At 45.2% G+C, this 13,368-nt stretch overlaps 1 protein-coding gene across 1 annotated transcript in view; it reads left to right on the top strand.

The window, feature by feature from the left end:
• Window positions 1-13,368, top strand: part of MYO9B (myosin IXB) — a 1,188,949-nt gene that overhangs the window by 666,181 nt on the left and 509,400 nt on the right. The window contains exon 21 of the mRNA XM_044054768.1: window positions 3,738-3,904. Coding sequence (XP_043910703.1) covers window positions 3,738-3,904 — 167 coding nt within the window. The remainder of the gene's footprint in view (window positions 1-3,737; window positions 3,905-13,368) is intronic.

Here is a 13,368-nt window from a genome sequence, read left to right as displayed (position 1 = left end):
TCAACGCTGATTTTTACAAGGAGATGCCCCCCTCATACCCATTGTGTGAGTGGGGTGGTCTGCACTCCCATAGCAGTGCTACTTACCTGTTTACTAATTTAAAGATTAAGAAGGTAAAAACAAACCTCCAAAGAGCTTGACTGGGAAGCCTTCACAAACAGCAGAACAAAGTAGCAAAAGATGAATGAAATCCCAGTAACAAGGCTGAAGTAAAGTGCTTTAATAAAACCACAAAGTAGCAGATATAATAAAACAGGTGAGAATGCTTTCGCACAAAGCGCTTCTTCAAACTTCTGAAGAAGCACTTTGTGCGAAAGCGCTTTTTCAGACGTCTGAAGAAGCACTTTGTGCGAAAGTGCTCACCTGTTTTATATCTGCTACTTTTTTTTTTTTTATTAAAGGACTTTACTTCAGCCTTGTTACTGGGATTTCATTCATCTTTTGCTAATTTAAATATTACCTTACATCAAAGTGGAGAGAATTCTCCTTGAGACAGCAGGTTCAGACTTGAAATATGGAAGCCTTCATTTTCAATCATTCAGTCTTTGAATTAAAAATGGATACCAGTTCAACCACAGTGAACTTCATGAAGTTTTAGGGTGCTTATTTTGTAGCATGTTTATACATGATGTCCTTCTATTCCTATGTTGCAGTATTCTTGGTGTGGGATTTACTGCCTCAGGCAACCCGAACGTCGGCTCCTATACAAAAGCTTCAGCTAGGCTGTGCAGCTGCATGGGACGTCACACGTAGGGCCATAAACCAGGGAACTTAAATGTGATGTCTGCACGCACAGAACTTTTCAGCCACAGATGACCAATGCATTGTATTCTTCGCTCCATCACAAAAATCTAAAAAGGCTAAGTACCCCATTGGGGTTTTTCTTCTAATTAACTTGCTAAATTATGGTTTGTTGTAGCTACTATTGCCCGATGTCAGCAAAAAAATACCCCATAAAGACTTGCATGACCGCTCCTTGTAGCATGTTTTTCCTCTGCAGCTTGACATGCACTTTAGTCTGTAATGCTCCAAGCTCATCCCTGTAAAAAAGACTGTTCAAAAAAGCTCTTATTCATATTAAGTGTAAACTTGGGACTTGCTGGTTTCAGGTAGGTAAGATACAGACCCGTCTTAACAGTTCATCATAACCACTCCACAAAATAAAAATATATTCAGTAAAGCTCATGTATACAATGATATAGCGCCATCATTCAGAATTCTTAGCACTTTGCTCTTCACATTTATTTAGGAACAAATTTGCTTAACTGTGGACCATCTCAGCTGCCATTGCTGTTCTTGAAGTTTGACACTCTGTGGTTCTGTTAGAAATAAACACATTGCTGTGTAATGTAAGCTCAAGTAGCAATCGGGTATTCATTTCTTTGCTAGAGACATTGTTTTCTTTCTTTACAAGTTTTTTCTAATTAAATGCGAGTATGTCTCCTGCCATTGGGAAGAACATTAGTTATGTTTGCCACAGTCGTACACTGATTCAGCAGCTGTGAGGTATCCATCATTTGTGAGTTTCACATTAGTGGAATAATGGGTATGTAACTCTGGCTCATTCTCTGACAAATTCAAGCAAAACAACGTGAGCACTGTTTTAGTTCAGTGAACAGTAACTACGATATAGTCACTGTCGTTTTACTACCACTATAAATGCATTTGTTCTATTTCCTTAGGGCCTTTCTGTCACCTTATTATATAATTTACGAGTGTGGAGTTATTGTAAAGTTAGTGTCACAGTTGGTGGAGTAAGCAGAGTCGTTGAGTAATATTGATGGCTTCTGTAGAGTTCTAACCACCGATCTAATCCTTCAAGAGCGTCAAAAGATCAGAATAGTCTTCATCTCAGTAATTCAGCAGGTATCACATTATCTGTTGGTGCTTGAAAATGAGAAGGCTATGGGTTCTGTTCCCACAGCAAGAAGTTGAATTATTTGTCCAGTACTGACATTGCAGATGGTGCACTCCTGAGTGTGCCTTCCTTTGGATGAGATATTAAGCTAAGGCCCTGTTTGCCCGAGTTGGTGGTAACTCAAGTGGGTATAAAAGATCCCATGAAACTTACTGAAAAGAATAGAGGAAGTTTCTTAGTGTCCTTTTCAAATCTATACTAGTCAGTATGAATAAAGAGGTCACTGACCTTGTATGACTAACCAGGTCAACAATGTGTAAATAGAAAGAAAGAACTGATCTTCCTTAGTGCACCGGTGTAGAAAAATAACCATTTTGACAACTAAGTACAGATAACTTGCAGGTTTCATTTCTAAGGCAGAATAGTAGTTGAAAAATTCAGTCATTGTCTCCTTTTCCATAGTTAGGGAGATGGATTTAGGGTGGTCAGGGTGTTATAGGTGTAAGCCAGACATCTTAGGCCATTGGGAATGAGGGAAGTAAATAAAAAGCTACTGAAAAAAATAGGATAGTGTTTGACAGTTGCTGGTTTTGTCAAACTAATGGGACTCCTGTAGACTACCAGAATGGGATGACTGCACTCTAATTACACATACCTGTGTTACTTCTCTAGCAATAGCTATGATGGACCTTTATTTGTCAGCAGCCCTGTCTTTGGTGTAACCAGGGGAGAAGGAATGCTGGACTTATTCCCAGGGTGATTGTAGATGATATCTGTGTCATAGTAGGAGGATGGGTTCTTTGACCATCTAATGACAAGTTCTAGTCATTTAGGGAAAAAAATTAAGTAAAAAAAAATTGCATTTTAGCACCGTATTACTGCACCAGATCCAAGTGGGAAAAACTGGTAGGGAGATGAGCAGGAGAACATTAGGTTTATTTTTTTTGCTTGATCTGGTAAGTTTGGGAACCAGAGAAGCCAGGAAGTCGGCTATGCCAAAAGGGTGAAGTGAGTTAGCTTTTTTTTTTTAACCCCTTGTCTGTCACTCCAAAAATAAGCTGTAATTAAATCAGTATGTTTTGATTGATAGAACCAGAACTTAGTTACCAGCAAGTAAAATTGAAAGTTTTTTGTTTTTAAGATAAAAAGTAATGGATGACTTGACAGTTATTTAGCATGCAAGGTTGTGTTTTGTCAGTCATCAACCCTTTCCTGGCAAGTCAGTCCATTCATTTCCTATCACTGTGGAGAGAATCGTCTGGGAGCAGCTATCAACAACAGACAGTCAGTGAGAGTGGTTTGCATTTTTCTGTTCGTCTGCCTGACCCTAATCTTCAATCATCCAAGTGGGTATTTGGGAGAGCTGTACAATGTGCCGTCTGCAGGGAATGTCCCCTGACCTCCATAAGGGGTATTCCCTCCAAGTGGCCATGCTGCTCCCCTTATAGTGCTAATGGTGAGTTCTGCAGGCTCCACCATGGAGATCATACTGTGCAGTGTGCTTCCCACCACCTGTGAGAGGCAAGTGGATCACACCCCTTCATTCCTCCCACTCCTTCCCCAGCTCCTGCAATAGCTAGGTCATCACAGTCATAGTCAGGAGCCCATTCTTCTGTGCCATTGAGACACATGGAGAGTGCAAGCTTTTGTGGTGGAGTGGTAGGGAAAGTGTGTGTGGTAAAAAGTGTTGATAGGAACAGTTTGTTGATGCAGTGAAAGGGAAAGCTTTATGCCTGCCGTAATGTTCAAAAGGAAAAGAATGTCAGAGTTTTGGGGGGGTTCAAACCCACACCCCTCCAAGATCATTTTCAGCATTGACTGTACTATAAATTTTCACCTCTGCTTATAGCCACCCTGTTAATGAATTTTTTTTCTGCAGTCACATTGGCGAGCATATCGGGTCAGGAGAACCCTACTGAAGAATGCAGCTGCAACAGTTATTCAAACTCTTTGGAGGAAACACTGGAAGCAGAAAGCATTCAGACTATTTCGCCAACGTATTTGTCTTTTCCAGGCTCGAGCTAGGGGTTACCTGGTTCGTAAGAGGTAAGTGAAATACCTTCCAAAAAGCTTAAATGTAGGCACAAATAAAGTAATTCAGCTAGAGTTAAAATTTTCCACATGTCCAAAAAATTACACAGGGGCCCAACTTTGCTGTTAGTTGTAGCAAGTGTCTTTTGCTTATCTACTTAAGTGAAGGTAAAGGAATTGATAGCTGGCAACCTACATTGTGTCTGAAATGGGAATGCATGCTTACAGTACAGCCTGCTGTAAGTATGCATAGTAAAGTGTAAACAGATATATAACAAGCTGAACAATGGAAATGTTTAGTTACTAATGTAAAGTTCACCCAAAGAAGAACTATTCTGAATATAGCCTACTATTAATAAACAATGAAATTGATCACCCAGCAGCAGGACATAGAGGACGTTTTTGCAGAAAAATTTGTAGCTGCTTCACAGGAATCAGTGGGCAGTGGTATGTTACATTGCTTTAGAGACAAGGGGATGCATTTTTTATGTAACTACACTTACAGTGACTGATGACACAGGTAAAGTTAACTTAGTTTCATGGGATCAGATGAAATTTCATCCAGTTTCCTATACACAATCAAGGAAACCTAATTAAACCCTGATCGGCCATGTTAAACAATGTTAAAATATGGACATGTTCTCCATGTGTTGAACAGGCAGTAGTGATACCGTTTAACAAAGTGGAGGTCACATCAAAACTCAAAAAAATTTAAATCCAACAGCTTGGTGTAGTGTTCTGTACAAAGTCATAATAGAACTTAACAGTAATGACAAAGGTGGCCTACTTCACTTAGGTATATAGAGCTGAATTTTAGATTTTTTTTTTTGAGTTGTATCATTTTTTGAAGGTATAACAGCTGAAACTGCTGATGAAAGGTTGGCCATGGAAAAATATTCAACAGATGTTATGTAATCCTATCTCGCCTACATTCTTACCCGTTCGGCTCCGACTCGGCCGATTTTACTAGCTCAAAGTCTTTCATTGGCTGGGCTAAGCAGGTATCCAATGGTGCACTGCTCCATATCCCCAGAGCTCGTTTGCCGCTTGTGTAGCTCGGAAGTGGTCTCGCTTGGCTGTGGCTAAGTACCCTCTTTTTTCTTGTCTTAAGAAAAGTTTTGATTCCTATCAAAAGCTATTTTCATAGCTAATTGTCTAAGTTTGTCAAGAATTGTGATTGTGTGATTGTTGTGTGGTATCCCACTGACTGTTCCCTCGGGCTAGGCCCGTTTCAGTTAGAGGGCCTAGTTCTCCTCTGTTTGCCTAGTGTGTGAGTACGGTCTAGACCGTTTAAGTTAGAGGTTTGGGCTTCCTTTTCCTTATGGTTTTTCAATCCCTTGTTCAGAGTTCGTACTTTATCTTTGGTGTGTGTTTGATCACTGTTTTAGTGTTGGTTAATATTTAGCGTTGTTCCCGCTTTTTATAGAGTGAACGCCTGTGCATTGTTTCAGACTTGGTTTTGCGTTGTGGGCATAGTAGTTAAGATGCCTAAGGATACCAAGGAGCACGAATCTTCGGGTTTTAAAAAGTGCTCTAAATGTGGGTACAAAATGTCCATTACCGATGGGCATTCCATGTGCGTCTATTGCTTGGGAGCCATCCATCTGCAGGAATCCTGCAGTTTTTGTCATGCGTTCAGCCCTAGAGTTCTCTTTGATCATTCCTCTGAGTGCATTTCTGTCTTCGGAGCCAGAGTGTTCCGCGCCGTGTGATGTTTCTAGGCCAGCTCCGATGCCCCATTTGGCTCCATCGGTACCGGCATCGGCTCCGACCCCATCGGCTCCGTCCTCAGGGTTTGGGACTCGAGATTCTTCGGTAGGGCCCGAGGGAGACATCTCGGGGCTTATTTCGGTCCCAAGCCTCCCTCTCGGTGCATCGGCTTGGGGAATTCCGACCCCCGTCATGGCCTCGAAGACTGGTCGTTCCTCGGATTCGGGGGGGGGGGGACCGGCCTTCGAGGCTATGCGGACCACGCTGTCCAGATCGTCAGCTACATCAGGCGGGTCGGTCACTCTGTCCCCCACCACTCTGGTGAGAGCTTCTGATCACCACCCATCCATGGACAGCAGAGCACCAGGGCCTAGGGATACCCCCACGAGTGGTCCCCAAATTTGAGGGTCCCTCAGAGTTTGTGCCTGAGGAGCCCCCCAGAAAGAAAACGTGCAAGAGGAAGCACATAGACTCCCAGGAGGAGTCCCTCGCCTCTGAAACTGACCTCGAGGAATTGGAGGGATCCCCCAAGTCATCCTCTGATGATGTTTCCTTCTCCGATATCCTGGAGATACTGAAACAGAGGTGACTGGCCTTCCAAAGCCCCTTCCGAGGAGGAGTCAGTATTCCTTAAGGCATTTGGTGCTCAGTCCTCCACCTCCTGGGTGTCTCCACCCTTCGACAAACTCCTTGACCTGATTTGTCGAAGAGTGTGGGAGAAGCCTGATTCTGTGGAGCCTGTGCCCAGGCGTCCCAACAAGTTTCTTTCCGCCCCCCCCCCCCCCCAGGGCAAAGAGTTTGTCTAAAGGAGTCCCGGTAGATTCCATGGTGGTGGCGGCAGCCACTCAGAAGGAAATAGCAGAGTCTTCTTCATCTGTCCATCCTCCTAACAAGGAGTCTATGACCATGGATCGGTACTGGAAGCGTACCCTCTCGTCAGCAACGTTTACATCACGGTCGCTGAATTACCTGTCTCACTTCACTCGGCTCCAGAGAGATCTCCTCAAAAAGTTAGGAGATACTCTTGCGGGTAACGTTCCTGAGACGGTGGCTCAGACGGTTAACGCCCAGGTCTCTACCCTCAACTCCATTGTTAACTCATCCATGCGGCTCATTTCGTATGCAGCCGAGGGAGCGAGTAGGGCAGCAAGCTCAGGGGTCGCCCTTAGAAGGCAAGCCTGGCTGCGCCTGTGTCACTTTGCGGAGGCCTTCAAGTCTTCCTTCACTGACGCCCCCTTTGATGGTTACTCTTTGTTTGGGACCAAAGTGAAAGACACCCTCACCAGGTGCGAGCAAGGGGGAAAGTCCCTGTCTGCCGTAGGGGGGGGGGTGTGTGGTTCAAGAAATCACAGAGGTTTTTTCCTGCCGCACAAGGTGAACCCCCCCTCCATAGGCAGGGGAGGGTGGGGTTATTCAGGGAGACGTCGCCCCAGAGGCAGAGGGGGCCCCCGCAATTCGGGAGACCGCAATTCCTTTCATGGCTCTCATACTCTCGTTCCTGAGGGTGTGCCCGACTGCGCTTATCCGGAGCCAGTCGGGGGTCGAATTTCCTTGTATCCGGAAGCCTGGGAAAGCATTAACCAGGACCAGTGGGTATTACAAATAATTTCCGGAGGTTATCCCATTCCATTTTCATCAGAACCCCTGCCAGTCAGAAAAATCCCAGACGTACCACCCAGTCAAAGGGATCAAGCAGCCCCAGAGGTCTCACAGCTGCTAGAAAAAGGAGCCATCCAGCGTGTCCGCTCAGACCAAATTGGATTAGGGACTTACTCAAGATTCTTTTTGGTGCTTAAAAGAACAGGGGACCTGAGACCCATACTAGATCTCAGCCAACTGAACAACTACGTACACAAGTCCAAGTTCTGCATGGTCTCACTGTGCAGTCGATTCTCCCATTGTTGGGAGAGGAGGTATGGATGTGCTCCATTGACCTCAAGGATGCTTACTACCATGTAAAAATGGACAGGGCATCCAGGAGTCACCTACGCTCCCGGCTGGGAGCCAGTCATTTCCAGTTTCGATCCCTGCTCTTTGGTCTCACCACAGCCCCCAGGGTGTTCACCAAGTGTATGGCGTTGGTGACTGCTCACTTGAGACGTCAGGGATTCCAGGTGTTTGCGTATCTGGACGACTGGCTCCTTACCGCTCCCACCAGGCATCAACTAGTTCAAACGAGGGACGCTACCATCACTCTTGTCACCAGTTGGGTATAACAATAAATTGGGAAAAATCTGCTTTATTGTCCTCGCAGCGTGTCACCTTTATAGGAGCAGAATTAGACACGATTCAAATGCGAGCATTTTTACCGCAGGAAAGATCAGAGTCTTACAACAACAGATACACATGCTGATGCCCCTGAGACAAGCGAAGGCAAGATGGGTTCTCCAGCTCCTAGGGACCATGGCAGCAACAATCATGTTGGTCCCTCTAGCGAGATTGCACATGAGAATTCTCCAATGGCTCCTTTTTGGTCAATGGTCTCTCCAAAGACTTCCATTGTCTCATCCCATCTTGCTCACAGACAGATGCAAGCAGGACCTTGGTTGGTGGCATCCTGGTTACCACGGTGACCACAGACGTCTCCCAGATGGGGTGGGGGGGCATTATCTTGGCAGGACAGTCCAGGGCACGTGGCAGGAACACGAGATACATCTGCATATAAACGTCCTAGAGATGAGAGCAGAGCTACTTGCGTTGCAGGCACTTCAGAGTGTTTTTCCTCTAGGGACGATTGCGATACACTCAGACAACATGTCAGTGTGGTATCTAAACAAGCAAGGGGGAACCAGGTCTTACCCTTTGTGCAGAGAGGCCATGCGAGTGTGGCATTGGGCAGTAAATTCCCAACGGTTTCTGGTGGCAACGCACATTCCAGGGAAGTCCAACGTGATTGCGGACAGGCTAAGCAGAGGTATTCTGATGCCTTACGAGTGGTCCCTGAATCGCCTGGTTGCAGAGCGAATGTTCAGCAGATGGGGTCAGCCTTGCTGCGACCTTTTTGCCAGCCCCCTCAATGCAAAATGCAGCAACTACTTCACGCTGATCCCCCCACAGGGGGAGTCACCCAGGGATGCTCTGGTTCACGATTGGCCCTCCTGTCTGCTTTTTGCTTTCCCTCAGTTTCCCCTGCTGTCATAGGTGATTCAGAAAGCGCAATCCTTGGGAAGCAGAATCATTCTGATTGCTCCACACTGGCCTCGCCAAGTTTGGTTTCCCTTTCTTCAGCAATTCATTGTGGATACTCCTTGGACTCTGGACCCTCAACCAGATTTACTGACACATATGTCGGGACAGTTCCACCCCTCCCTGATGACCCTCCGGTTGACAGCCTCGCTACTCCACTTCCATCGTTAGTCAGACTTCATAATTTCTCACCAGAAGTGGTTCATATATTATCATCCTCTCATAAACCATCCACTAGAAAGATTTATTCTAGTAAATGGAAACGATTTTCTATCTGGGCACATACCAGAGGCATTGATCCTTACACAGCTCCAATCGCTTCAGTACTGGAGTTTTTGTCTATGCTTTTCCATCAGGGTTCTGCATCAGCCACCATCAAAGTTCAACTGGCAGCGATCTCTAATTTCCACATAGCGAATGAGCCTAGTCTCATGGTGCATAGACTATGCAAGGCGTTCCTGAAGGGGGTACTCTGTTGCTCCGTCCCTTGGTGTCCGAACCTATCATGCCTTGGGATCTCAATTTTGTTTTACAAGCCCTTACTTTACCACCTTTCGAGCCTGCAGCTACCTGCGAATTAAAATTCTTGACTTGGAAAACAGCCTTCTTAACAGCAATCACTTCAGCAAGGCGAGTTTCAGAAATTCAAGCCCCCTCTATCAAACCTCCATATTTAATCTTCCATAAAGACAGGGTCTCTCTTAAACCAAACCCTTCGTTCCTTCCTAAAGTGGCTTCTGTGTCTAACCTAAATCATTCCATTGAGTTGCCTGTCTTCTTTCCCCACTTTTCTAACAAGGCAGAATTTAGATTTCACCATTTGGATGTACACAGACAATTACGCTTCTATCTACACCGAACAAAAGATATCCGAAAGTCTGACCAACTTTTTTTCCTTTTTGGAAAACCAAATGGGTTCCCTGGTCTTCAGGGTCACCCTGTCTAGATGGATATCTAGTTGCATCTCTTTCATCTATCAAGCTGGAGGTAAAGATCTGCCATTTCCGGTCAAGGCTCACTCTACTCGGGCTGTTTCCACATCCACAGCCTATCAAGCCAGATTGTCAATGGATGATATATGTGCTGCAGCTACTTTGGCTTCTCCTCACGCATTTGTTTCTCATTACAAATTGGACGTGGTCTCCAGGGGCAGGTCTTCCTTTGGCTCCACAGTTCTCAGGAGTATTTTCCTATGAACCACCCAGGATGTAGGTGCTAGGGACGCTGTCCCACGGGTAAGAATGTAGGTGAGATAGGACTACATAACATCAAGAAGTTATGTACCCACCATAACGTTCGATGTATGTAGTCCATCTCGCCTCACATTCTTACTTTACCTTCCCACCTTCCCCCTTCCTGGAGGATTTGGAGGTTAGGTTGTTATCTGCAGAGTTCCCCTGCTTAGCTTATTCTTTACCTGGATGTGATGTGCGCATGGAGTACAAATGAGTTTGGCAGCAAACTAGATCTGGGGATATGGAGCAGTGCACCATGGGATACCTGCTTAGCCCAGCCAATGAAAGACTTCGAGCTAGTAAAATCGGCCAAATCGGAGCCAATATTCGGCTCTGAACCCACGGGTAAGAATGTGAGGCGAGATGGACTACATACATCGAACGTTATGGTGAGTACATAACTTCTTGTTTTCCACATAAGGGAATACCTGAGAGATGAAAAATATTAAATGCTAGCCGTCTCTGCTGGCATACAGGAATAAAGCCTTAATTACAGCCCAGGAGACCCAAGTTTAGCTAGCAGCTCAGGCATTTGTTGGTGTGGGGGGGGGGGGGTGACTATCTGTATCCTGAAGGGGGTTGGGCTAGGACCATCCAGTGCCATAATCCCACAGAGGAGGAGGTGGCAGTGCGAACACTAGTCCAGAAGTGAGAGTTCAGCCATTGAGTTCCAGGTTATCTTCTTTGCAGTTGCATGGAGGTGTGTACTTACATGGGAAGGGCATACTGGCTCCAGTGGCTATGTGGATTGTTTGTCTCCCACCCATGAAGAGGGGGTTAGGACCTATTATAGGTACACTTTACCAGGATGCCGATGATGACTTAAATTACTACTGAGCCTGTGTATATGATGGTCTTCCCTGACCAGCTTTCACCCTTACCAGGGAATACCCAGGATGGAGTGTGGCTGGTAAGGGAAGGCTTGATGATCAGCAGGCACAGTTAGAAAAAAATCAAAAAGAAAAAGGTATTAAGTGCTGATGTGATGCCCGTGCCCTGGCCCAGCAATCAAGGAGCCTCAGTCCTCACCATTAACACCAGAGAGGGAGTCTCATATGAGAGGAAAGAATAACAAATACAGTAAAGTGCAATTTTCCATAGGAGCACACAGAGATCACGGTCAGTCCGGGGCTGGTCGCTCCCTTGCTCTCCAGGTCCCCAATAAGACTCCCCACTGGCACAGCTATAGGGTTTAGATCTCAGCCTAGCTGAGCAAGCTAAAATCTCCAGCACCCTCTGTCCAGCAAGTGCTTCGTGTCCCTGCCCAAGTAGCTGACACACTTTGAGATACGTTTGTACAACCACACAGACATTGCTGAGGAAGGCTGGCACAGGTTCTCCAGCTGTGCCCCCTTTTCCAGACTATACGGTAGTACCCTGCCACCACCCAGCTAATAATTATCAACTACTCAAAGGCCCTTAAAAGGGTGTCCAATTATTACTGTGCGATATTATTATCCAATTGGTAAGTGTGACTAAACAGTTGAAGCTTATTTGGAGTGACTTGGACAGTAAACTCTGTAAATATGCAGTGTACTCTAGAGCTTAAATTATCTCTACACAAACCAGCCACAGTTAAAAGGTTTTAAAATATTTAATAATAATTAAAACCACAAGACAATACTTTTCTACTACACAGTCAGTGCTAGTCAAGAGTTCAGAGATCACACAGAAATACTTAAAATAATTTTGATAACATAGCCCAAGCCGGTATGACCCTGTCCCTGAGTAGCATCCTGCCCTCACCAAGGATGATGCCACAGTATAAAGAAAAAAAATGATAAATTTCAACAATTGGCTAAGTTTCTGGTGTCATTCAAAGGGGATGCAATATCTGTCCACCTGGGATGACATGCTCGACAAGCCACATTGCTTCACAAGAGGTGGCTTGCACCTGTTACCCTTAGGCTTTCGAATACTGGCCAAGGCTTTTGCAGCCCCCATAGTGCCTTTTTTAGGCAAGGCTCAAAAGACAAACCCAATACATTAAATAGCACAAGTAACCAAAAACTAAGGTTAATGCTACTCAATGCCAGAAGTCTAAACCTCAAAATGCATGCACTGGAGGCACTCCTCAGTATGGAGAACATTGATATCTGTGCAGTAACAGAAACCTGGTTTAAGGCTCCAGAGAGCACCCCAGCACTACCAGTTTATAACTCATACCATAGTTTTTGGCCATAGAACCCCGACCGAAACACATAAGGTGGGGGTGTATCCATATTCATCAAGGATATCCACACCTCCAGGTTAGTGGCACAGCACAATGCATTAGAGATCATCCATGTGCAACTAACAACGGGCAAAACTGCAATTCAAATTGTAGCTTGCTACAGATCACCCACCATAACCTGGAGACACTGGAAAATATGAAGGTCCTACCAAATGCCCTAATATCTAATATTGAGTGATTTCAATTACCCATACATTAACTGGGAGAACTACTCAAGTACTAACTCCATTGCCCAACGCTTCCTAGAATTTATAAACTTGAATGCCCTGGATCATCTTGTCAACACCCCCACCAGAGGTGACAGCATATTGGTCCTGGTCATCACCAGCATGGGCGACCAGTGTTCTACACCAGTGGTCAACCCCTCGCTGGTTAGATCAGACAATAGACTAATCACTCTGGATATCCACATTCCGCCCCCACCCCCAATCAAGGAAACCACCGTGAAAAACTTTTCAAAAGCAAACTTCACGTTACTTAAGACCGAGATGGAAAGGTTCACAGCCCCCATGCTAAAGGACAACGCTGTCCAAGCTGCTGAATCCCTTACAAAGGCGCACTATGAGCACCTGCAAGAATGCATGGATCGTGCTATCCGAAGTAAAACCAAGACTCACTCCTCCAAGAAAAGGAAACCAGTCTGGTGGGACCCCCTGCCATAAACAAGCTACACAATAAAAGGAGGAAACTAGTACAGAAAAAGAGTAAAATCCTAGGAAGGAAAGACATCCCTGATCAGTATCCGCAAGAAACTACGATCCCTCATAAAATCATCCAAGATTGGCTTCGAAAGAAAAATTGCCATGGACTCCAAAGATAACGACAAAGTGTTCTTTAGCTATGTCAAGAACCTAAGTGGAAACTCTCAGATCTGCTCTAAGTTAGTGCAGAATGGCACAAAATGCACTGAACCAACTGATAGTGCCAACATTCTGGCAGACAGGTTTAGTGCAAACTTCACCCCCTCTCTCAGCCCCTAAAGGGCCCATAACCATACCAGAAGAATGTAGAACCCCGGCAATCACTAACACACAGGTTAAAACAGCCCTATCCAAAGCCAAAAATACAGCTTCAGTGGGACTGGATGGTGTCCCAGGCTGCGTCTTACACGAACT

The sequence above is a fragment of the Protopterus annectens genome, chromosome 13.part0 (genome assembly GCF_019279795.1).
Source record: "Protopterus annectens isolate FY-2018-M chromosome 13.part0, PAN1.0, whole genome shotgun sequence".
Taxonomy (NCBI): domain Eukaryota; kingdom Metazoa; phylum Chordata; order Ceratodontiformes; family Protopteridae; genus Protopterus; species Protopterus annectens.
The sequence above is the reverse complement of the archived record's forward strand: the minus strand, read 5'-3'. Positions and strand labels throughout refer to the sequence as shown.